Here is a 26,617-nt window from a genome sequence, read left to right on the forward strand (position 1 = left end):
ACCAGAGAAAGGTTTTATTTTCTTCATATTTTCACCATGGCAGCACCCAGTTTAGTGTGTTAACACATACATTTAGATGGCAACTTAAAGGGCATATTGCAGGTTAAATTCTTTACAAAATGAATATATAATCGTGTATAAAAATACCATACATAGTTAATGCAGGATTTGAAATGTTTTACAAGACTCAATGGCACAAATTTAGTAGAAAAAAAGTGCCAGATTTTCAACAGTTTTTAATAACGCGTCATTTGACGTGACGAGAGGGAGTTGTTTGCCAGGCTCTGCGTTAGCTCAGTGCGGAGTCGGCTGGTATTTACAACCAGCGATCGTGAGTCGGTGTGTCTCTGTAGTTTTTGTATTTCAGTTTATCAACGTCGTGATAAAGTATTGTGTTTGTGGAGGCTGCACAAACTCCAGCCTGTCAGGACATCGAGTCCACAGGTTTCCTATCAAGAAAAAGGACAATGCTATCTAACTACTATTTCTATTTCGTATATGTGCTCCTCCCTCTAACGGGCTTCGCTATTGGTTAGAGGGCTTCGCACATACTCGTAGAACTTGAGTTACATCCAGGTAACTACTGTCTCTGGCAACAGAGTTGTACTAAAGTTTGATTTGAAACAGAAATGAGCCAGGATGGGCTCTTAACATTTTTGAGTGGTTTTGTGCAAAAACAAGATTAAGTTTAAACCTACTATATGGCTAGACCTTGTATGGTCAATGTGCTTAATTGTGGTCAAATTTAGGGATAGTCAGTGGTGGTTTTTATAATGTGAATATGGATATTAATGTTCATCTGTAGTGGTCCCAGTAATTTTGTTGTGTACTGAAGTAGCATCACATGACATGGTTAAGATACTTTTGAGACAAATAATTGAGGACTGCTTTAATGAACTCAACAATATAGTCATGCTATTTTCAACAACTTGGTGTTCTGTATTACTCCTCTATAATGTGTAATTAATGTTACTTCAGTTTTACCCCAGGACAATTATGAACCACAGCCCCACATATTAGTCTTGAGGAGCTGCAGCATTTGTTCATGGACAAACTGAAGTCTTTTTCTGCGAGTGATCTCGATATAGAAGACGCTGATTATGATAAGTGATAAAATATGCATACCCTGCTTGCCAACCCTTTTCCTGTCCCTCTCCCTGTTCTCCTGGAGTTTCAAAATCCTCAGATTTTAACACGATGAAATATCTAAACCTGCTCATCCTCTATATTGATTTAGTGACAGATTATCGACAGACAAACTGCTCTGACAAATATGGCCTCCCAGACAATTTGGTCAACATGATCGGGAACTCCTAAGAAGGGATGGCCTGCAGAGTTATCCATGGTGGAAAGCCCACTTAAAGTTTCCAAATGAAATCCAGCGTTGGACAAGGCTGTTTACTGTCCCCTTTCCTCTTCCTCCTGGTTATCGATTGGATAATTAAGACCACAATAGCACAAAGGAGGAACGGGGTCCAGTGGCCACTCACGACACAGCTAGATGACCTAGACTTCACCAACCTTGCTATGCTATCACACAGTGGCCAGCAGATGCAGAAGAAGACAAGAGTACGTGCAGGCCTAAACATCCATAAAGGGAAAACGAGGGAAACCTTGAGGTCAACACAACGCACCAAGACCCAATGGCCATGGAGGGAATAGCACTTGAGGAAGTAGAAGCCTTCACTTGCTTAGGCAGTGTCATTGATGATTCAGAGCCCGAATTGGCAAGGCAAGGGCTTCATTCATCCAGCTGAAGAACATTTGGAGCTCCAAAGAAATCAGCCAGCGGACTGAGCTTGGACTCTACAGATCTACCATTAAACCTATACTGTACTACTCTTGGGATCAGAGACGTGGAGGACAACCAAGAACACAATGACAAAAGTACAAACATTCATCCACGGCTGCCTGAGGCTTATCTTGAGCATCCGCTGGCCAGTTAGCATCAGCAACAATGATCTCTGGCGGAGAATGGGCCAACAACCAGTGGAAGAAGAGATCAAGAGAAGAAGATTGGGATGGATTGGCCAAACGCTCCGGAAACCAAATACAAGCACCAGGCAGGCCCTTAGATAGAACCCCAAAGGTACAAGAAGGAGAAGCCGGCCCAAGAACACCTGGCGAAGGGACCTCGAGACAGACGTCAAGCAGGTGTCAGCGGGCTGACAAGGTAACTTATCTTGTCTTAGCTAGAAAGGAAAGCCTGGTACAGAGGATTCTGGTGAGCTGTGGTCAACAGCCTATGCTACATGAATGAATGATGATTGTATTTGTATAGAAATAGCCTACATCACTGTTGTTTGTGATTGTTTTTTAATAAATTGCATAGACCTACTTGTTCCACACATTTAGTTGTCTGAAGAGAGAGCGACAGAGACGAGCAGACACACACATACATTAATACATGAATATTAATCTAATAATTTATTTCATTATACTGGATAACAGTATAATATTTCAAAACGGAGCATTCTGCATAATCAGTAGGCCTACTTTTACTTTTGATGCTTCACGTACATTTGGCTGATAATGCTTCTGTTGTTTTACTTGATTCATTTTTGAATACAGAACTTTAAATTTTAACAAAGTTTCTTTACATTGGGATATTTATATTTTTACTTAGGCCTAGGTAAATAATCTGAGGCTACTTCTATCACCACTGTACTGTGCACATTTAAACTTCTTTCCAACAGCAGATGGTTACTGCTGTGTGGTTATGACACTGTAAAACTAGGTTATGACTCAGCTTCTGTATCCTGAGGAAGTTACCTTGACCACTACCTCGGAATGACCTTTCACATGTCGCAACACATTCGGCCTGATAAAGTGTGGGTGTTTGAATGAAGAAGCAGCTCTTTAACATTTAATAATAGATTACAAGATTGGAAAACCTTTCTTGATTATGTGTAAACCATCCCAATCAATGATACTGCCATTTGATGATGTGATATATTAGCTATATTGCTTTGTCTTTTTTTCTTTTCTTTGCAACAAGAAAATGTGATCTACATAAGAAATAATATAAATATTAAGACAAGAAACAAGGAAATACACATATATTAAATTTAATTTTTAAATTTAAATTTAAAAAGAATATATTAAATTAAAATAAGCTAAACTTGGATAAAACATAATAAAAGAATAACAAATAGCAGTGCAGTTAGTATGAATCATGGATATATGAAGGAAATGTGGTATGAATACATAGGATTTAAAAAGTGGTGACATGCTCTTGAACGCAGCTTTTGTTACGTATGCAGCAGTGCTGAATGCGGGGCTTTGATTGGCTTAAGACTTGTGAGTTGCAGTTGGTCGCAGCCTGAAGTGTGTTCGATGTCGTATCAGCTTGTACTGCATGGGCGGAGCTCTGGTTCTTTTCTATATTATATAGCGCAGACTCCACCCGTACAGATATTCTCAACAACAAAACATGCGCTCATACTCTTACCAAGTTCTCGCGCGGAGTTTAGATATTGTACAAATATCTGTGGCGGGAGATAGACAAGATATCGTTGTTTTGATATTTAAAATAATGTCAAAATAAAATACGATAGCAGAAAGAGTTGTGACAATAAACGGCTTTTGCTGGAAGACAACACAAAGATGGAAGATTTCGGAATATATGCGGCTTTCGGAGTAAACTGTCCGCCTCAAAGGCTGCTGAGGTAACATTAACGTTACGATTAACGATTACTTTAAACAGTAGCTACGGTTAACGCTAACTAGTTTATTACCTTGGCACGTTATTTCTGTAAGCCTTAATGTTAATGTATCTGAACCGCAGCTCGAGTGCTGTTAAATAACGTTACAGGTTTTGTAGGCAGTTTTCACCAGCCCGTGTTGTAAACCTTTAGCTAGCTACCTGTTGCTCCCATTGGCGCCTCTTCAAATCAGCAGTGTTAAGAGAAGGATAACGTTCTTCTCACATGCCAATACCTACTTTTCCTGCTCTAGCCTAGCATTTCTGGATAGCAAGAGAGACCAATATTCCCTTATTTCTTTGTTTTTTTTCCATGTCAGTGCTGAAGGTTCGTGTAGGGTGTCTGTTGCAGTTCCCCCGAGTGTCCGCCAGGTGGTGCTGTTCAGCAGTGGGCCGTGGGGGGAGCGGATCTGCGTCAACGCGGAGCTCAACGATGCTGACCGGTTCCCCATCACTATTGGAAAACTGACTCCATATAACAAGTATGGTAAAAGCATCTACCGTCTCCCACTGTCACCAAATCTGAATCTAAATGATTTATTGAGTAACCAACCCGGACATCTTATGTCCTGCAGGTGCCTGTCATGGGAGCAGTGGGAAGAGGAGACCTGGACAGACAGCGTCACACTGAATGTCACTCTGGAAGGAGGAAACCTGGTAAATGTTGAGTAAACTCTAAGATTCGGGACTAAATGGCGGACTGGGAGTCGCCAAACAAACAGCTATAAGAAGTGGTTATTTTGTTTCATGTCAATACCCAAGCCATGAGTATAAGTATGGAAATATAATATAACACAGTATTCCTTTGGCAATCCGGCAGTATATCCTTTATAGTGTCTAGTTAACGCGGTTTGGAGGTAAAATGGAATTATTTGTGTATCATGGTAGACAAATTTGTGTCTTGACTATTAATAAAATCAAATATGTAAGTGTGTTCCTACACAAGGATTCCATTATGGATAATTGTGTTTTTTCCGTCAGGTAAAAGCAGATTGGTCAGAGACGGAACTCCTGTCTGTAAAGGAATACACACCAAAGGTAATCTGTGTGAATTATGTACTTTATAATACAAGTATCAGAAATCTGCCATTTAGACAGCAAAATCCCATATCAAGGGCTGATAATTGTCCTGATGTCAAATGCATGACTTCCCCTAACTGTGTACCAATTCAGTAAATCATCTAAAATGCTACATGAGATAAAAGAGTTTTACAGATGGAATGCAAACAAAAAGTTGTCTTAAAGGTCCCATGACATGGTGCTCTTTGGATGTTTTTTTATAGACCTTAGTGGTCCCCTAATACTGTATCTGAAGTCTCTTTTATATAGACCTTAGTGGTCCCCTAATACTGTATCTGAAGTCTCTTTTATATAGACCTTAGTGGTCCCCTTATACTGTATCTGAAGTCTCTTTTATATAGACCTTAGTGGTCCCCTAATACTGTATCTGAAGTCTCTTTTTATATAGTGGTCCCCTAATACTGTATCTGGTCCCCTTAATACTGTATCTGAAGTCTCTTTTATATAGACCTTAGTGGTCCCCTAATACTGTATCTGAAGTCTCTTTTATATAGACCTTAGTGGTCCCCTAATACTGTATCTGAAGTCTTTTATATAGACCTTTTTATATATCTGAAGTCTCTTTTATATTAGTGGTCCCCTAATACTGTATCTGAAGTCTTTTTATAGGGCTTAGTGGTCCCCTAATACTGTATCTGAAGTATCTTTTATAAAGACCTTAGTGGTCCCCTAATACTGTATCTGAAGTCTTTTATATAGACCTTAGTGGTCCCCTAATACTGTATCTGAAGTCTCTTTTATATAGACCTTAGTGGTCCCCTAATACTGTATCTGAAGTCTTTTATATAGACCTTAGTGGTCCCCTAATGCTGTATCTGAAGTCTCTTTTATATAGGCCTTAGTGGTCCCCTAATGCTGTATCTGAAGTCTCTTTTATATAGACCTTAGTGGTCCCCTTATACTGTATCTGAAGTCTCTTTTATATAGACCTTAGTGGTCCCCTAATACTGTATCTGAAGTCTCTTTTTATATAGTGGACTAATGCTGTATTAGTCTCTTTTATATAGGCCTTAGTGGGTCCCCTAATACTGTATCTGAAGTCTATACTTTTATATAGGGCTTAGTGGTCCCCTAATACTGTATCTGAAGTCTCTTTTATATAGGGCTTAGTGGTCCCCTAATACTGTATCTGAAGTATCTTTTATATAGACCTTAGTGGTCCCCTAATACTGTATCTGAAGTCTTTTATATAGACCTTAGTGGTCCCCTAATAATACTGTATCTTTTATAAGACCTTAGTGGTACTGTATCTTTTATATAGACCTTAGTGGTCCCCTAATACTGTATCTGAAGTCTTTTATATAGACCTTAGTGGTCCCCTAATGCTGTATCTGAAGTCTCTTTTATATAGGCCTTAGTGGTCCCCTAATGCTGTATCTGAAGTCTCTTTCCCAAAATTCTGCCTTGGTCTGAAGTCTCTTTCCCAAAATTCTGCCTTGGTGCAGAATTACAGCCACTAGAGCCAGTCCCACAATGAGCTTTCCTTAGTATGTGCCATTTCTGTCTGTAGCTATTGGAGGAGAGGGGGGGGCAAGGTGGAGGGTGGGGTGTGGCCTTGACCAACTGCCACTTTGCTCGTTTGAAAGCCCTGATGTCTCTCTCTCTCATGGGTGGGCCAAATTATCTGGGCGGGCAAAGCAGAGAAAGGAGAGGTAACCTTCCAGATTCCAGATCGGCCCATCTGAGCTTTCGTTTTGTCAAAGGCAGAGCAGGATACCCAGGGCTTGGTTTACACCTATCGCCATTTCTAGCCACTGGGGGACCATAGGCAGGCTGGGGGAACGCATATTAATGTTAAAAAAAACTCATAAAGTGAAATTTTCATGCCATGGGACCTTTAATGCCTGTGTGTGCATTTGCTATAGATAGTTGTACCAATTCAGACATATTTTATTTTTTTGTAAATGTTTACTTACTTTTGTATTTTTTCCTACATTTGGCACAATGCCTCTTACAGCTTACCTCTCTTTTCCACTTTACTCTTGGAATCAAAACAATAACTTTTTGCTAAATAATAAATGACCCCGATTGTCCGTCCCAGGACACTGTGGCTCCCCTCGCAGCCCGGGAACTCAACGGCAAAAGGAAGAGAGAGCGAGTGTCTGAGGAAGACAGGGACGAGAATAAGATGATCAAGAGTGGGGAACAGGAGAACGTGTGTCCAAACGGCACCGTGGAGAAGACCACACCAGTGCAAAAGGCCATAGGTCAAACTAAGGGGGGCCAGAAGCTGTTCAGTAGTGGAGCAGATGCAGCAAAGATGAAGGGAACAGGTGAGAGATGTAGCATGCTGTGGAAGGAGAATTACAATATGACAGTGTTGTTGATAATTGTCCTGATGTCAAATCCATGACTTCCCATAACTGTGTACCAATTCAGTAAAAATAATCTTTAATGTTACATGAGATGAAAAAGTTGTCTTAATGCCTATGTGTGCATTTGCTGTAGATAGTTGCGTTTGTAAAGAAAACCGTATTCATGCCTGACTGTGTGAGCCAGAGTGGTGTTGCTAATGAAAATACTAAAGACACTCCCGTGGCCCGGTGTGGAGGAGTAAAGCATTTCCTTGTGTGCTCTTTCTTCTATCGCATCTCCTTCACTTTCTCCATTCCACAGCTAATGGAGCAGGACTGGTGCATGGGATTGTGGGAAGAACGCCTCCTCAGAGTGCAGCCAGGACGAAGAGTAAGCAGGCCAAGACTCCCACACAGACCGGTGAGTTTGTGCATACATCCATTTTTTTTTTTTTTTTTTTTACTTTGCTTCTTGTAGTATTTATTCACCTTTTTAGTACATTGATGCACATTGTTCATCTGAGTTCACAGGAATATGTTTTCTGTATACAGAAACTTTGACTTGTTTGTAGGTTACAACAACCTGGGCACTGTTGGAAAATACCCTTATTCGCCTATTTGGCAACAGTTAGACACAAAGCTCAATATAAAGCCTTGTTGGGCACCTTGACGTGCATCTGGTGTGAACTTGTGGTTAGAGGTCTCTGAAATGTTTAAACTTTACTTTAAGTTGGCCTGTGTTGACATTTAGACATCTATCGTGTGTGGTTGTGTGTGTGTGTGGTTGTGTGTGTGTGGTTGTGTGTGTGTGTGGTTGTGTGTGTGTGTGTGTGGTTGTTGTGTGATGTTTGAGACTTTAACTCTTGTGATAACGAATCTCCGGTTGTCCTGCAGCCCCATTGGTCAGCCCGTCAGGTCGCTGGGGTCAGACTCTGTGTCCCATCGATGCTCTGACAGCTATTCTGATTGGAGGCCAGGGATCCAGGATGCATTTCTGCAAAGATCCCATGTGGAAGCTCTGCACAGGTCTGTCAGTCATAAACAACAAACGTTTCCCCTGTTTCACATAAGGCTCCAGTGAGAAGTGTGTTTTAAGGGGATTTTAAATATGGGTGGATCCACTTCAGAGTGTTCTCATCTGTGTCCAACAGAGGACATGTCCTGGGTTGCAGCGGAGACTCTGGCAGAGGGTCCAACACCCGAGGCCAGGATCGGCCACACAGCCGTCTACGACCCGGACTCCCAGCGGATCTTTGTGTTTGGAGGCTCTAAGAACAAGAAGTGGTTCAACGACGTTCACATCCTTGACACACAGAGCTGGAAGTGGACCATGGTGGAGGTGTGTGTTTCGCTTGTTTTAACCCCCACCTCCCCAATACCATTTTTGCTGCTTGTGCTCTTTCTTCATGTCCTCTTCCCCTTCTCTCGTCTCCTCCAGGCTCAAGGCAAGGTTCCTCCTCTGGCCTACCACAGCTGCAGTATGTTTCGGGGCGAGCTGTTTGTGCTGGGAGGAGTGTTTCCTTGTCCAAACCCAGAGCCAGACGGCTGCAGTGACTCACTGTATATCTTCGATCCCCACCTCTCCATCTGGTACCAGCCGATTGTAACTGGCGACAAGCCCTCCCCCCGCTCAGGGTAAGATGGTTTGATCCAAATGTCATCTCAGCATGTCTGGCTGGCAGTCCCTTTTTCTCACACACATTTAATCACTTCATTTTCTCCACCCGTCTCATCTTCCCTCTTTGTTTCACTTCCAGCCACTCTGCATGTGTGATGCAGCAGAGGAAGATCTATGTATTTGGTGGATGGGACACTCCTGTCTGCTACAATGACATGTACATGTTGGACCTCGGTAAGCCACACACCAACTGTATACGCACACAAGGCACATATATCTGGATAGAGATGTAAAATACACTGCATTCATTATTAAAATAAAATAATGTGTTTCTTAGGTCTGATGGAGTTTTCTGCTGTGAAAACAACCGGGAAAGCCCCCTCTCCGCGAAGGTACACAACTAAACACACCCAGCTAAAACTGGTCTGGATATTGTACCTCCAGTACTTTGCAGCGCTTTTCTGTGTTATTTAGTGTGTGTGTGTGTGTGTGTGTGTGTGTGTGTGTGTGTGTGTGTGTGTGTGTGTGTGTGTGTGTGTGTGTGTGTGTGTGTGTGTGTGTGTGTGTGTGTGTGTGTGTGTGTGTGTGTGTGTGTGTGTGTGTGTGTGTGTGTGTGTGTGTGTGTGTGTGTGTGTGTGTGTGTGTGTGTGTGTGTGTGTGTGTGTGTGTGTGTGTGTGTGTGTGTGTGTTCCAGCTGGCATGGCAGTGCTGTACTCTCAGATACAAAGTTCTTGATCCACGGAGGTTACAACGGAAACAACGCTCTCAGTGACACCTTCATCTTTGATATAGGTTAGAGGCAGCTCACACGTACACACACAAGTACAACACAAGTACAACTCAGGAAGAAGCCTTGTTGACCCTTAAAAGCATTGGTTAACATAAATATATTAAAGTACATCCAAGAGTTGTCCCTTGTTTTAAGCAAAAGAAAGTCCAGAATGCCCGTCTCATTTTCTGCCGACTGTCTTACCAATTATCCAGCTCACCGTTGCAGCTCTAATTACAACAAAGCATGACATTATTCTACTCGTTACATTATACATGTTACAGTGTTAAACTCATCCCTTTTTGTCTTTGTTTCATTGGCTCCAGACACCAACAGCTGGACGGAGGTGACGCTCCCTCAGCTCTCCGTCCCCAGGGCGGGGCACTCCATCATCACCATGGAGACGGACGGCCACCACCGTTTCTCAGGGCAGGATGAAGACGTGGACGTGGACGCAGGCTCCGTCAGCAGACGCCTGCTGGTGTTCGGAGGCGGAGACAACGAGGGCAACTTCTACTCCGACCTGACGACTGTCGCCGTGGAGGATCTGCTCGCTGCTATTTAAAGAGAGTGAGTCAGAGGTGAATCCTCCCTCCCTGACTCCTTGTGAAGCCATTTTAACACCCCCACCGATCCTTTTTTATTATTTATATTCCTATAGTTTGTCTTTGTTTCCTTTTTGGCTGTGTGAGCCCCTTCTTTTTTTTTTTTTTTTTTTTTTTTTTTAAAGGTTTTAAAGATGTTGGAGTTGGAATTGGAAAGTGTACAGTTTAGGCATTTCTTCTTGTTTCCATTTAGTGCACAACCGGAATATGAGAGCTACTTTTTTTAACAAACGTCAAAGAGAAATGTCCTCGGTGTCCTTGTGGTTCCATATGAATTAGTCTTGCCTTGCCAGATCTATCTCAATGGCACTGTGTCAGTGCTGGAGTATGGATCCGACCGCACGAGTTAACATTCTAAAATAGGGGCGGGAAACACTCTTGCCTTGTTTATTTCTTTAAACCAATCACCTCGGGTGGTGCTAATCGCCAGATACAGCGACAGCGCCCTTGCAAAATAGATAGCGGAAGGGGAGGAGAATGCCTGGATGTTTCTACCTGAAACTGTACATCGGGTAAGCCAGACGGAGCAATGATCATGGTTTAAACAAACATTTAGGACATGAATCAAATGTTTTATGTACATAGTTTAAAGGTTTCAACTTGTTCCTCAGGTTAAATGTATATTTTTGTTTCTGATATGTCATTTTCTTTTACTAATGAATAAGTGGAGCTTTTAGAAGCCTCGATATGCGGAATACGTTTCTTCTGGATAGCTGCACGTGCATTAACTGTATGTTAGGCTCAAAAACATGGTAATGTTGTCATTTCAAAATTTCACTTCATGTTATTGTGCATTGGCACTTGGCTTCTTTCTTTACCTAATAATAAACATTTGATTTTCTACACTGTATTTTAAGCATACTCTTCCTTTTTAAGTTGACATGTGCAGAGATGTAGACAGTTAAACTCAACTTCGACAAGCTTTTCCATTTGCAGAATAATGAACCCACCGTTTTAGTCTGACTTTATAAGACTTTATACCAAGTAGTGTCCAAATGATGAATCCGTTAACATCCCTGTTAGCCCGGAAACTCGACACTAACCTGAGCTGTCAGACTAGATCAACACTGATGCTATCTTCAAAGAGCCAGAGCTAAATGGAGACATTTTAATAAAATATTAGTGGAGCCCGAGAGGGATTATCTTCCTTTCTGCTGAACAGCTGATAATGGTGTCATGAATGTGGCTGTTTTTTTTTTCTTTTAATATATTCATTGGATTATACAGCCAGTTTTGGTGACGGGAGGTTCACACAAATGTTTTTATGTTTGTTCATCCCCCAGAGCAGAAATCCTTATAAAAACTGAGTGGGTAATTATATTCTAAAAAAAACGTAACATCAGATCAACTTTATTGATCCCACTTGAAGTGCCATAGCAGCAACAGCACAAGAACCGATACATATATTATATAAGTAACTTTAAAAAAAAGTAGAATACATAAAGAATGTCTGCTATATGCAAAATGTAGCATGAAAAAACTAAATATAAACTATTACTGAGACCTTAATAATAACAAATAAAGTGAGGGGGCTAAGAAGTTGCACAATTTATAATAAAAAAAGAATAGTAAAAAAATTGCACTGTGGGGGTGCTACATAGGTTTAAATTTGACCACTCAGAAAATAAAATGAATATGAATTTGACTCCATGTCTGTGATTTCCTCCAAAGGTTTCCTGGAAAGTATGCAATCTGGTTCTAATCCTAGTGAAAATAGACTGAGACTGGCTCTGAGACAGATTATAGGTAGATGTTCAGTTTTTTTTTTTATAAGCATTTGTTGATTTACAGAGGAAATCATCACTCCATGAATGGTACGCGCTTCACTGCAGTGTTGTGTGCCGATAAAGATGTCGCTCATCCTGATCATGGTGATTCAGAGGGAGTCCTGTTGCCATGAAGTGACTGAGACCTCCTTTACCTCCAGAGCAGACAAATAAAGATGGCATAAAAACTTGACACAACAACCTCACAAGGCAGATGGTACTTGCTGCTTTGTTGTGGCAAATGATTCAACAACTTTGGTATCTTACTGAAAACAGACTAACAAATCTGTTGGAGGCCATTAAGCTGGTTTCACCCACTCCGTGGCATTTCCTCTGGTGATACAAAGGAAAGCCTGGCTTCCTAAAAAGTTCCATCGAAAACAAATCGGTTTCCTCATTTCACTTCAAAGACTTATACTTTTCTACTTGATTCTTTCACTGTGAATCATAACATATTAATGATCTTAATGTGCAACAAAACAAGTCTTCATTACTTTGGCTGTAGTTAAAGACCTTTTTAAATTTTTTGGGGATTTTTTTTTTTTTTTTTTGAGATTCCAGTTATCTTAAGTACATCATGTTATCACTAATTGTGATTGTAGCACAGTCTCTACAGATTCAGCTTATTTTTGGCCTTGCTTCTTACTACTTGACTAATTTTGCCCACGCTGTGAGTCAGCACCTACTAAATTGTCAGGTTAAGTACGGATATTGTCACTCATTTCTGTGAGTGTACAAAGTATTTTTGTTTGTGTCCTCTTCTATAGTAATGGCCGATGGTGGTACATTTTATCTCAGTAGGTTACAGTGCAATTTTATATCCGCATTGAATGATCCGGAGCAGCTGTATCAGGGCGAAGTGCTGGCCTAAAGCAGTGGTTCCCACCCATTTTGTCTGACTAACCCCTAAAGCTCTGTCAGAGGATTAATCATATACACTATTATCTTCATACCACACATATTGATCCTTGAATGGTTGATGTTCAGGCTTGGTGTCTTGTTTGGTACTTGTACTGTTACAGAAGGTAGACATTTTAACTATGTGTTATCATTTTCCATCTCTATTTTGACTTCTCTGCTAACTTTAACTCTTCAACAGCATTCAGGTGATACAGCTGACTCCAGGTGATGGGAGTCCTATACAGTCAGCCGGTTGTAGCTGACAGTTCATTGGTCATCGTGACAATAAATCTACTGCTTGCTGAAGATTGTTCGGAGAAACAATTGTTGCAAATCGATGATCATGGCAAAATAGGAGGTGTTTTCACTTGATTTATCTGATAAGACCTGTCTGACCCTCTGACTGGTTGTGTTGCACCTGTTAGGGTGGGAGAGAAGTTCGACCTTTATCATTCTTATTGGTTCATCAGGTTTAGTGACATGATGTAAATCGCACACACAGCTCCACCCACCTTCAGTCCGAGCAGAAGTTTAATTAGACTGAATAATTGTGTGTGTTGGGCCTTTGGATGATTTTTGCATCAATGTGATGAAGTACTTTAATTTGTTAGGCATTGACACAGCTTTCAATTGATTTTCCAGAAAATGTCTTATGTATATAAGATGAATTAATGTGTTAGTTTGATACAAAAGGACATATACCGCGATAGAGGATTTTTTTTCTCCATATTACCCACCACTAATGTACATCTACAAATACACGCAATTACAGTAGGATCAACTCCAAATATGAAATAACTGCCATGATCAGAATTCAATTGTAAGTTACTTTTATTGGTGACTAAATAAAGTAAGTTGACACTTCAGAAATAAGATGGACATGCAGCCAAGGGCCGCAGGTCGGAGTCTAACAAGCTGCCGCTGCATCGAGGAGTGAACCTCTTTATATGGTCGCACGCTCTACCAGGTGAGCTACCCAGGCGCCCAAAAGTAATTCTCTTTAAACACAAAGAAGGTCTGACTGGTGAGTTTATGAGTAATATGCCTTTATTATTAGACTATATGTCGCCACACTTTTTTTTTTTTTGTAAATCAGAAAAGAAATTGTGTATAATTCTTTAAGAATTGCTTTAATTTCTCCCCAACTTTGTTCAATAACTGGCTTACTGAAAGTGGAATCACTGGTAACAGCTGGGTGGCTCATGCTCCAATGCATTTGAATCATACATGTGACAACGTAATGGAGAATAAAGAATAATGAAGATCTACATCGTGCCACAGAGTTTTCTAGGCTCTTGTCGAGATCAACTGAAATGCGAAAAGGCCGGAGAGACAGCCTGATGGTGATGTATTAACAGTCTGGTGATGCGTATAGAATGCCAGCTTCTACAGAGAAAATGATTGGCTACCTATTAAAAAGAACTGTCATCAAAGCCTCAATCTGGCCAGATACTGTTGGCACTGTGAAATAGGAGACTGGAGATAAAAAGGCTGAGTGTTTTTTTTTTTTATGTTCATCCAATGAGACTTAAAAATACTCCCAAATCAGCTGCAATTAACAGACTACAGTTCAACCTCCTACTCAGAGTCTCATTTCTTCTGCAAAAATATGCCAGCCAAAAAATGAATTTTCATACAAATATTTATGGGACACACAGCAGGAAATTGTCTAAGGATAGGCTGAGGGTTAAACTGTATGTGTTTTATTTAGATAGATGCTCTGTAATATATTCAAGCATCCTGCAGGTGGTGACACTTAAGCACGTTTTTCCCAGCAACAAACTAGACTTTTACCTAAACTGCTCCTGTAAAATCTGTAAAAAGTAGAGTCATTGAGTGCATGTGGTATATCGTTTTGTGAACATTCTAATTTCACATTTTTCACAAAGCACTGGTCACAAAATACAGAGCTCTCCTGTGTTCCACTGTCAAATTGGACATGCTCCAATACGCTGAAACAGAAAAAAGAGGACATATTCTGCCAAGTCTCTTGGATTGGTTTGAGTGTATACTGATTGATAAGTTGCAAAAAAAAAGGCCCGGTTATTCCCTCTGGTACAGTAACTAGGCTACACTTTTATGCACTGAAACCCAAGGTGTTTGTCTCCTGTAACAGTGTATGTACCCCTATGTACACTCCTTCCATCATCAGGGATGTGATTTTTCCCTTGATTCATGGGGAAATCCTGCCAGTTGGATGCTCTCCCAGTCATTACTAACAAGCCTCTCATACCCCTTCATTTCCTGATTTTTTTTTTTTATTTTCTACATAACATCCTTGCATTGTGCAAATGGCAAATATTTGGTATTGTGGCTAGTCTCTGCAGACCTCCTGATTGACAGAGTTCACACATCACCACGTCCAATGGCAGCCATATTATCTTCGTCAGTCCATGGCTGTTGCTAAGTAACTTGAAAATGTCTCTGCCAGCTGTCAGCATCTCACAGTCACATTTGTGAGTACATATAATACAAATTACACTTTATATATACAGCTGTGATTGCAATGAAGGCATATTATCAACCACATCAGAGTATAGCTAAATAATGGACTATGGCCTCATTCAGATAAAAATTATCGGGGTAAAGGAGAAGAAATATATATTTTCCACTAAAATTCTGCGGCTAACGAAAGAAGGATTTTATGGAGTAATTATTAAACTACCCTTCAACCAAAGGATCTCCAGTGCCAGCAAATGTCACCCTGCCTGTGAGCAAGGCACTGTTTTCACTACAACCTCATTGGTGAGCTGCTCTAATATAGGACAGTAACACTTTGACTAACCAGCGATGAATATCTGAAAAGGTAAACCACTTGGGACAAAACTGAAAAGTGGGCCAAGAATCAAAACTATATACAGTAAACACAATAGATACTTGAAAGTTTAAAAAAAAAGTGTATTATTTTATTTAAAATGGCTTGTTTTTTTTTATTGTTTTAATCTAAATTGAAACGTGAATTTGTGTTGCACTTGATGTACAGTACAATAAATTATTATTTTATAGTAAGAAATAACAAGCCATGCCCGGTTTGCCAATTTTAGGCTTCAGGGTTAAACTTCTCTATGTATTCTCCATAAATTTCGTACTGTGTTGTAACACTGGCTTAATGAATGAATGCCAAAGAAACCATTAAGTTGGCTGTCTCTTGGTGTTTCACACTAATATAACGGCAATGCTATACAAACAATTAATTACAAACAGTTAAATAGTTAAATTTTTACATCTGTGTTGAGTTTTAGTAATTCACATGTCACATCAGTCCGTCACATTTAATACAGTGACAGTTGTTTTTATTATAAACATGCATTCATTTGTTAGTGGGCCCCGGGGCAAAAATGTAGAACTATAGATTTGGACACAGGGCCACAAGATATATAATTAAGGACCCAGCTCATATTGTACTTAAGTTGTACAAATTTGCAAGTAATCAAATAACCAAAAAAGCAACTGACACAAATGTGAATGTGGGGCTTTTGGGGCCCCTGGGGGTCTGGGCTGCTGTCTTCATTGAGCTACATACACAATTTCCTGCACCTGCCATTTACCAGCCTGGAAGAGTCGCGGTCACCGGTAAAGACCGGAAAAAAAACGAGTAGAGCCGAACGCAGAACGAACCCCCTCCCTCCCCAATCCTTTCAGTCGTGGTGGTGCAAGCAGCCATGTTGCCGCGAGCTTGTTCCGGTATCAGGGCAGGATCGTGCGCATAGACTGCAATCGGGCGCAGCTCTTCGACTCTCTCCCCCTGTCGCCCGTGACACGCACCTCCTTAACAAGAAAACCCCCGTTTACCGAAAATGGATTTTACAACTTGATAATTCTTTCTTCCGTCGGCTGGTCTTGGGGATAATAGCAGTCGGTGTACCGACGGGACGAACACTGCAGTGCAGCACTGTTGGACGACCTTATTCCAATCACGCAGCACAAGGAAGAGCGCCGGTGATTTCCGTGGATTTTGAGTTTTGCGGCTTGCTCTGTGGCCGCAGGAGGATCAGTAAACTAGCGAGCTTGCTTCGAAAAAAACACTGAATTAGCTACATGGGCTAATACTGGCTAGCGCAACAGATTAATTCGTGTTTTTCACCTGCCATGTGACCATTTTACATGGTGCTGCTTTTATTTTAGGGTACCATACCCTGGATATCTCGCTGGGAACATTTTGAATTGTTTTGTGTGAGTTGAAAAGGTCGAGACCTCGCCGGGAATAACTTTGGCCTGAAAGTTTTGTAGACCCAGGACCTGGTTTCAAACCTAAAAGGAAACATCTGTGCCACAAAAAAAAAGAAAAACAGGCGTCGACACTGCGTTATTAAAGTCAGACGTAAGTTAGCAACCTTACAGGTTAGCATGCTAGCCACCTAATTGAACCTTGTCTTGTTCAATACAACCATTGCCACAACTTTTCTTCAAGCTAACCCAAGTAGCTAGCTGGCCAAAACGCCCGAGCATCAGGTTGGTAACTCACTGGTTACCATCGACACTGATAAATGCTAATTGGGAACTGGATGTTTTCACACAAAGACCGAAGCTAAAGAAGACGTTTAGCTTTTTCCTGTTTTATGCTTGTTGACAATCATGGGACGTACGGTTGCTGCTAGCTAGTTTCTAGCTAGCTGGCTAACTCGGCTAGCCGCTGATGTGGGATTCAACTTGTTGATTCACGGGCTATCTGTCGTGCTGCTAGCTGGCTAGCACTGGACATCTGGAACTGGATTTTTCCTCTACCATCAGCTAGCCAGATTTTAAATGCACAAAAGACACTAAAGAATCGTTTTTGTTTCACTGTTCCTTCCCCTTTTTGGCAACTTCAAGTCTTTCAAAAATGTCAACAAGGACCCCACTGGTGCAAGTAATTGAAAATTCGACCGGCCAGGTAAGAATCTAAGATAATGCTCCAATTTAATGGTATAGTTGACATTTACTCATAAAATCTACCTTAGTGTGAAATTCGTATCTGCTGTGGAGAGAGGCCCTGTTTGGCCTTCCACAGTCTCTGGTTGTCTCTTTGCTTTTTCCTCTGTCTCTGTTGTCTTTGCCACACAGCAGTGATTCACCAGCTTGCCTACGCACTCACACTGGATTTCCCACTCTTTGCAGAGTAGAAGAATACATTTAGGTTTCTGTTTAGTCTGTGTGTTAAGGCATGTCCTCCTACTTGACTTTTCAGTACTTTGACCTGTTGCAGTACAGACAACCCTGTTAGTTGCACGTGAATGCTATAGAGTTGACAGTACAGAAGCCCAGCATCAGCAAATTATTATTTCACCATAGTACATGTGTGACAAGTGTTCTTTATGCACCCTTTGCCACTGGAAACAATGATAATCCATTGTCAAGTGTCAAAACAATCAAGTGGGGTTTGAGAAATTCCCGTTTCTTTAGAGAGAAGGTTGACTTTTGTTGGAGGCTTGACACGCAATGTGTTCTTTTTTTAATATACAACATTGATTTGCGACTTATTCATCTCTTGAAAGAAAAAGTTGTATTGTGTTTGTGCAGGACAATCTTGACATGGGAACCTTCGGTATATCACAAAGCTGTAAGTACTTGCTGGTTGTTCTTGCCAAAAAGAAGAAGAATTGGTGTCTGTGTGATAAAAGAAGCCGGGCTTTCAAATTTTTTGGTGGTAATGCAAACTTGTAATAAACTAGATGGATCATTCATTGATTGTTAAATAAATTGTACATAAAGGGGTCCAGAGCACTCCTGGAGCAGATGGAGATTTAAATTGAGAGGTATTGTTAAAGTTGGCACCCAGATGCTAAATTGGTATTGTCATTTCTGGGTGCATGTGATTGAAGGCACTCCCGGACAATAAATCTATTGACCCTTATGTAGAGGCCAGAGGGCTTCTAAACACACTGTAAATACCGTACCATTAATACATGTATCACAATTACAAATGATTTTTGAGAGCTGGAGATTCAAAAAGTACACGTTTCCATTCAGCTGAATAGAGAACCACTCTGGTAGTGTGCTTAAATATGTAAAAGACAAAGAAAGCCTTTGGCTGTGCTCTGTAAATCATTAGAAGGCCGGAACAAAGCCCTAGCTTCCAGGACAGAATCTGTCTTTATCTTGTTGACAGTTTTATCTGGAGATTTATTGTAGTTATGAGAAAGCTGCACACACTTGCATGAAAACCATTAAAGTAAAAATAAAAAACTCTTATTGCCGTTGGATAGAAACATTTGTATGTCTACGTGTTGACAGAGTAGTCAGTGGACGTCAGCATGCGTGTGAAGCTAAACCCATTTCTATATTTGGGTTGCTTGAGCATCTATAGGTATATGAATGTGGCTGCGCTGAGAATTTGGCGTGATGGATTGTTTTGGCAGTTGGTCAGTAGCTTTGAGTGTAGCAACATAAATAGAGCAAATGTACACATGAAAAAAACATTTGTTATAACCTCCAAAAATTCATAAAACGTGGCTATTAAATGAATAGAACATCATAAATAAGGGGAGCATTAGCCTATTAAATGTTTCTGTCCCAACTCCCAAGAGCTGCACCCTCTTTCAAACAGTTTTCTCCCTGAAACATTGAAAGCCCAGCCCAGGTGTGTGAACTGCAACTGCACAGCCAACCAGACTGCAGAGCTGCTCTTAACGGCCAATAGGGAAACCTCTCTGTGTTGGAGAATCAAAGGTTCAAAGATTTTGTCTGTCTTGGCGTCTTGTACAAATAAATTGCTGACAGAAGATGTCTGTTGATACCATGATCTCACTGCGTGTGTGTGCTGGCTTGTCTCACAAGGTGGATCACTGATTCCCTTACAGTTTATCAGAAAGCAGATCGACAGCCAGACTGCTGTATAGGCAAATAAGTACACACATACATATTCTTACATGGCTACACCCTTACAGAGGTCAGAAACTATACAGTTAATTGGCTGTCTTTGACTTTAGCACCCTCAAAAACACACACACAGGGACTCTCTATATCTTTCTATATAATAGTTAATAGTTGAAGTTTGGTGTGTTTTGAACATAATGATATAACACACACATGAGTATTAACCTTCAGTTTAGTTGTACACTCAGGCTTGAAAGAGTACAAAAGCAAAGTGCAGTATTTTGTGATTAACAAACGGAACTTCCTGGTATGCCCGGCTTGTGTACCCTTTAGTGACGCGCCTGTACCAATGTAGCCTCCTGTGTTGTTTTTGCTGTAGTGCTATAGTTGGTCCGAATGCACCCTTACTCATCATACAGCCCCTAGTGAGGATTTAGGGGTGTAAGAAAAACGTTTGGGTCATGGCAAGTCCTTAATTGGGTTTGTAGGCAAAAGGTCACAGATGGATACTCTCACACAAACCCAGTCTGTTTTAAAGGCCACGTATAGAAAGCCTTTGGTGTCGGGTCTCAAGATACAGGACAAAATGGCAATGGGCATGCAGTCGGGTTGAGTGTTGACATGACTCTCTGTTGCCGTCAGAGATGTATATTTTGATTGGATTAGTCAATGTGTCGCTAGGTAAAAACAAACATTCTCTTAATATCCTGACCTTGTATCAGCAAAAAGACTGCTTGACTGGAATGAAAAAAATGTTTATCTTAATATTTCACGCCGAATGGCAAATTACTTGACGTGGATGGAAAGTTCTTTTTACACATGACTAGCAAACTAAGCTGTTAATGGTTATAAAAGTCTGGGGGGGTTGTGTTGTAAAAGTTACTGAGCTACCATCCTGTCACCATAAACGACCGTTGTAGGATGGGTATCAATAGGATTTTATCAAACAGTTATTTGAACTTTTTTTCCAGGGATAAGTTAAATTGTTTCCTGTGTATATAATGTAGGAGGAGCAATTGCTACAGATGTCTGTGTTACCTAAAAACTGATTAGCAGTACCATTTGTCCAGGAGCTGTACACCACTTTAGTACAGGTTCTCAATACCCATCTCTAGTCGTTGGGCACATATCACAAGAGAGCTGTCAAATGTAGTGAAGTGACTTGTGACATCTTTCTGATGGTGTGAAATGGCAGATATGTTGAGTGGCTCTGATGTGACATGTTGCCACACAAGGTTTGGTACTGGCTGTTAGTTTGAGGAACTTATTTGGACATGACACTCATTATCAGTGTGACCCCAGATCAACCTTGACTAGCTGGAATTTGAACACAATACGGTGACACATCGGGTTTATTAAAACGACAAAGCAGAATGTATTTTGTCTTGGAAACCTCTTGATATTAAAATTGCAGTAAATTAGTCTAAAATGGTGTTCTGCATGACTGTTTGCTGTAGGTTTGCGCTCTTTGTCCACTTCCCCAGACGTGATCGGTTGATTGTCTGTCTAATTTCCTGTTTTACAATGTTCCCTCTCTATTCTCTGAGCCATGTCTTCTGAAAAGACAGACTAATGCGGCCAGAAATACTGGTCTGCCTCTTCAATTGTTACTTCATCCTCCATTTCATTGTTTGGCTAGTTGCACACTAGCTGAGCAAGCTGGATCCTCCCCACATGGGAGTGTGATGGACTCGAACCATTAATTTGTCCAAGTTATATTTCCTCATCGTAGAAGTCATGTAGAGTTTACCCAAGGTTTATTTATAAAAGACCCTCCATCCCGAAGGAAATAAAACAAGGAACAAGTAAATAAAGTACAAATCGCAAGATGGCCCCTATGAAGGGCTTACCTACCTGGTGTATAAAGTTCCCACAAAAACTTAAACAGTAAAAGAAAAGCCAATTTAGTCCCTTTTACCTCACCAGCATGGCTGAGTGTGCAATCTTTTTTAAAAATCCAAATTAATGACGGTGATGTAATTCTGCCTAGGAGTATACACTTACTGTCACTGAGCATTGTCACGCCTGTACGCTACTTTATCAAGCAGGGAAAGTGGGGATAAGATCTGAGGGATTTCATACACGCAGCTGACGGAAGTAAAATGCAGAAGCCTCAGCATTCTCATTTTAAAAGCTTAAAAGTAAAACCCGGGAACTTAAAGCTGCCCTGTAGAGTTATCTTTCAAACAAAAACAATTATGTTTACATGTAGTGTTTCTAAACCTGTGTTGTTTACGTCCGTGTTTGCTTGCTAGCAGTCTTCTACACTGTCTTTTTGACTCAATAGGATAGTGTAGAACAAACTGTAAAATGTGTAGTCTGGCTCAGCGGAAGTACATTTCCAGGATAAAGCCTGACATCCGGCGGATGCCTCATGCGTCGCATGTCCCTCATCTTCTGCTCTCTGTGTGTTGCCGTTCTCAAAATCCCTTCGCTTCGTGAAACCTCAACAAACTTAAAGCCACACGCTGAAAATGGCAAGTTTTGAAGAAAATTTGGATCATGCAACAAGGCGCGCCTGCTTGGTGCCGGGGAATAATTGTAACAATTTACAAAGAATATGTTCACAGCATTAACTCTCTATCTGTGACGTTTTGGGACCGATTGGTAGGGATTGCTATAGACGAAGTACTAGGGGTGTTCGATTCTAAGGTCACGATTTGATTCTTACATTTTTTCTTCTTCTTTTTTTTAAGCACAGGTTGCTATGCCGTTTTTAGACTAGACTTTTATGCAATATAATATCTGACCTTTGTTCGCACATTACATTGTCAAATTCAAAACCTTTTATTAACAACATAATGTAACAGTAACTTACATCTATAACCTGCCATCTAGTTTCTCTTTTGTAACTTCACTCTTCTTCACAGATGACATTCAAGTTCACAACAATGAAACAGCCATGTCCATAGTCTTCTCTGAACAATTACGTGTCTTAACAAACTATTTCCGAACAGTTGAACATTTACCACGCAGATTAACTGCTGTGTTAGTCGTGCTGCCAGTGGAAGAATACGGTACGCGCACATAGAAGAGCTTGCAAACGACAATGTGAACATTGTCAACATAACTCACTGGAAATCCAAAATACTTCAACACCGGCGACTTCAGTGAAAGAGGAGGGGGTTCAAGTTCTGTCGATGGGTCTCCTGCATCTGCAGTTGCCATGCTATCTTTTGACTTGAGGAGGTTGACTGACTCGCAGCACTTCACTAATGGTGATGAACTGACCGAAGAACCGGTTAATTAACCCGAGTAGCGTCACTGAACCGGAAGAATGAACCGACTCACTCCTGTTATTTTAACTAATTTGTGCCGGCAGCGCGGTGTATGCTCCGTTGTATGTAGCTGGTCTTCTTCTGCTACTGTGTGTGTAGTAATCTACTTTCCCGCAAGCCGACCGGGCGTGGCAGCATCGATGATTCAATTTTTTTTTCATTCGAGATTGTGACTTAATTATCGTGACACCCTTACGAAGTACACACGGCAATGCAATGGCAAGAGCACAATATGTTTACCCATGTATCCAGCTAATTTAAATACCTCGCGTTACTGTATTGTATGAACAGTTTAATTAATTTAATATTGTATGTGGCGTTTTCTTTTGCGGCGTGCAAATGTTCCACCAAAACAAGGTCCATCCCGAGACCATTTTCCAGAGCTACCATCGCTGTGTCCGGAGCTTAGCGCCGCCCAAGACTATTCAGAAAAAAGAAGTTGAAAAAAAAAAGGTGTGTGTGACAGAGGCTGTTGAGTTGTAACTTCCCTCTGCTTGATTGAAGAGTTGTGGGACTGTACTTCTATCAATGTTTTTAATAGTTTTTGCAGATTTTGGAATGCAGAATTTAATTGTTGGCCTGGAGAGATTTCAGGGGCAATATTCATATGTTTTCTTTAAGTCCAAATGATATCGTAAAAAATCTGTGGCCCTAGTTTCCCGTCTATTCCGGTTTGACCTTTGTGACCTGCACCACGACAGTGACTGTTGAAAATTTAAAATGTCAAGCACCAAAAGACAAAGCAAACGCAGTATTGGAAATATGAGCATAGTTAGATGTATTCTACCTGACACCTTGGGAGTTTAAAAGCCTGTTAGAGAATCTCCCAGCAAGCTGTTGAGCTGGAAATTCAATATAGAAGAGAGAGAAACACTGAATGTGTAAGTGAAGATGTTTTGATATTCCAGCGTTCACCTTTTTGCTTTTCCTTATTCATGCTCCCTTTGAATGAGTCATCTTGCAAGCAATCTATAGCACGCGCACACACAGACACATATACATGTGGCAGTTACGCCCAGGAAACCATAAATTATGCCTCTCTCCTTACCAGACCAGTCACTAGGCAGATGAACAGAAAAAACGAAGCTAGCCAGGGCCCTAGCAACAGAGAACCTGCCACAAACACACACTCATACACACCGAGTAGATTGCACACTCCATCCTTCACATTTGTTCTTGCCGGCACAGACACACACGCACACTAGCAGTCCCTAATTTTTTTTTCCTGCACACTGACACATTGGTTAGTTGTTAAATGGATCGGAATTACGTTTGGATTTAATGAGTTCTCTTAGTCATTTATACCTGGACTTCCGGTGGACACTTAAGTACAGGGCAAGCAGGAACTACCTAGGGGTTTAACCAACAATGCAGTGAAGTTCAGTTTTGTGTGTGTGTGTGTGTGTTGGATTTCTTAAGGGAACAGGGTAAAACAGGCCTTTCCAGTTGAGCCGATTGGTAGGTGTGGCAGCTAACTGTAGACCTGTGATTTGAAGGGCTTGACATCATTCAGGTGAAGGCGTGTGGATTCCTCTTTCTTTCTCACTGCTTCAATGTAATTCGCTCTTATTGTTTAGTCATCTGATGTCAGTCTGCTATAAATACGTTGATTTCTTACTGTGATCAAATGTGTGCGTTTTGATTTCTACTAATGGTTAAATGAATGTTTAAGATGATATGACTGATTTGTCAAAGATTTTATCAAGTACAACCCACGTTGCAGTTTTTTTAGATTGTGGCCTTTTCATTATCTCATAGAGAGAAAAAAATTAGTAAAGATAAAACTGGCGTATTGGCAATAGGGCTGGACCCTAATATTCGACTATTAGAATATTCGTTTTTTAGGTAGGTATTAGATTTTCAATTTTGGGATTTGAATATCTTTTTGTCCCCCAATACTGTAAAATAACAGAATCCCTAATTAATGCCTTTTAATTAAACCCAAAGATACATGTTGCAGCGCACAGCAGTGGTCTTTCTCCCTTTTTGATCTTTGTGTTTCACCCACCAAGCGCAGGTCTTTAAACACACACACACACACACACACACACACACACACACACACACACACACAAAACGTGATGCAAGTTACGTTGCCTCTGTAGTTTGTTCGTCACAGTGAGACACGGCAATGCCGGTAAAGCGGACAAGTGTGGTTACAGTTTTAAAAACTTCACACAGGTGGCCGGGTTAGCTCAGTTGGTAGAGCAGGCGCACATATTGAGGTGTATACCTCGACGCATAAGGTCCAGGGTTCGAGTCCGACCTGAGACGATTTCCTGCATGTCATCCTCCTCTCTCTCTATATCTAGCTGTTCTTTCCATTAAAAGCTGAAATGCCCTCCCATAAAAAAATAAAAGTTCACACAGACGGCGTTTGCTGCAATATAATGTAATGGCGAGATCGCAGTGCCGTAATGTTACACTGAAGGCGACGCCGTGCGTCACAACACTGGCGCGGCACTTGAGCTAACGTTAGCTTTGTAGAGATTGTAGGATGTCCCAAACTGAATAAATACTTTACATGTAGGCTATTTTTAACATAGCGCCATGTCACTTACTCACCGGCACAGCTGATGTGATCCAAAAATTTCCCAAAAACTCCAGAGCGAAAGATAAATCACTTAATATAAATATTTTGTTTGTGATTTTTTTTTTTTCATGAATTAAAATGTTTCAAAAAAAGTTTTTGATTCAACTCTGGATTGTTGCAGTGGTCGTTGATCAGGCGAGGTGGCTCAAATCTTCTATAAAACACTACAGGAAACCCTGTACCCATAGAAACACATATTCATCACCTTTTCATATCAGCCACCCTCTGGAAGCTACATAGATCTGTAGGCCTGTCATGATAACAAATTTTGCTGGACGATAAATTGTCCCACAAATTAATGCGATAAGCAATAATATTGTCGTTGAGAGACCATTTTCCTCTAATATAATGATAATGGCATAATAATGCAGGTACACCTTTTCAGAGATCAATAAACTTTTATTTCTAAAGAATAATTAACACTGGAACTGGAAGACATTTTAAATATCCACAATATGTCTTTGATCTCCTTTTAGTATGTCGTCTTTCACGCTGATGTACAGTTGGTGTTTGTGACACGTATGTTCTCCCAGGCAATTCATAGCCTACTGGCTGTTAAATGTTTGCAGGATTCCTCAAGTGTTTGTGCTATAGACTACAGACTCTGTACTACATTTAACAATTATTTAACACTAAATATTACATTTAATTAATAAATGAAATCTATCTATATGGCTATCTCCCACATGGCGAGTAAATGTTTGTACCAAAGTAGTTCTGTTTTTCAGTCTTCATTTTGGCGAAGGTGCGGCTTCTGCTCTTCTGCAGGCCGGAGCTTCGTGGGAGCGGGCCGACACAAACACTGGCGCAACTCTGACAAACTTTCCACACTCCGTGTCCGTGGACAGCTGTAGGCTTGTACCGTTTATGTTCTCTGCGTTGTCGGACGAATGCAGCCACTTTCCTGAAACCGCTTGCGAGACAAGTCCACAGCGGCGTGTATGTCCGAGCCTGTCTCCACCGCCTCCATCTGCACGTTGTCAGCTGTGTGGTTTGGAATGAACGGGAGAAAACAGGACGCCGAGTAACACGGTGGATATCGCTCATATACTTTTGTTGACGGCGGCTTAACTGCAAAGTGCTGCGGGAAACCCTGCTGTCTCTCTCTCTCTCCGCTTGGAGTCCCGCCCACACAAAGACCATGCGACTGACAAGAGGGTTCTCTCCTCGTTACGCTAAGGAACCGAGAGCGGTCCTCCAGTCTCTTTGGTAGAGA

General features: G+C 41.0%; 2 protein-coding genes across 14 annotated transcripts in view; both read left to right on the plus strand.

The window, feature by feature from the left end:
* Positions 1–3,430: 3,430 nt before the first annotated feature.
* Positions 3,431–10,919, plus strand: krcp (kelch repeat-containing protein). 2 transcript variants are annotated; one of them, XM_028564161.1, is made up of 13 exons: positions 3,431–3,668; positions 4,024–4,185; positions 4,279–4,366; positions 4,685–4,741; positions 6,825–7,056; positions 7,400–7,498; positions 7,972–8,103; positions 8,229–8,416; positions 8,516–8,712; positions 8,835–8,929; positions 9,033–9,087; positions 9,390–9,487; positions 9,791–10,919. In XM_028564161.1, the coding sequence occupies exons 1-13, from the start codon at positions 3,607–3,609 to the stop codon at positions 10,027–10,029; spliced, it is 1,704 nt and encodes a 567-aa protein (XP_028419962.1). In that variant the 5' UTR covers positions 3,431–3,606; the 3' UTR covers positions 10,030–10,919. The 2 variants fall into 2 exon arrangements, with proteins under 2 accessions (XP_028419962.1, XP_028419963.1); XM_028564162.1 differs by having other exon boundaries at positions 4,279–4,360.
* Positions 10,920–16,391: 5,472 nt separating this feature from the next.
* Positions 16,392–26,617, plus strand: part of mark2b (MAP/microtubule affinity-regulating kinase 2b) — a 57,585-nt gene continuing 47,359 nt past the window's right edge. For all 12 annotated transcript variants that reach the window (XM_028564682.1, XM_028564685.1, XM_028564691.1 and 9 more), the window contains exon 1: positions 16,392–17,608. In XM_028564682.1, coding sequence (XP_028420483.1) covers positions 17,558–17,608 — 51 coding nt within the window. In that variant the 5' untranslated portion in view covers positions 16,392–17,557. The remainder of the gene's footprint in view (positions 17,609–26,617) is intronic.

Source organism: Perca flavescens, chromosome 19 (genome assembly GCF_004354835.1).
Source record: "Perca flavescens isolate YP-PL-M2 chromosome 19, PFLA_1.0, whole genome shotgun sequence".
NCBI classification, from domain to species: Eukaryota; Metazoa; Chordata; class Actinopteri; order Perciformes; family Percidae; genus Perca; species Perca flavescens.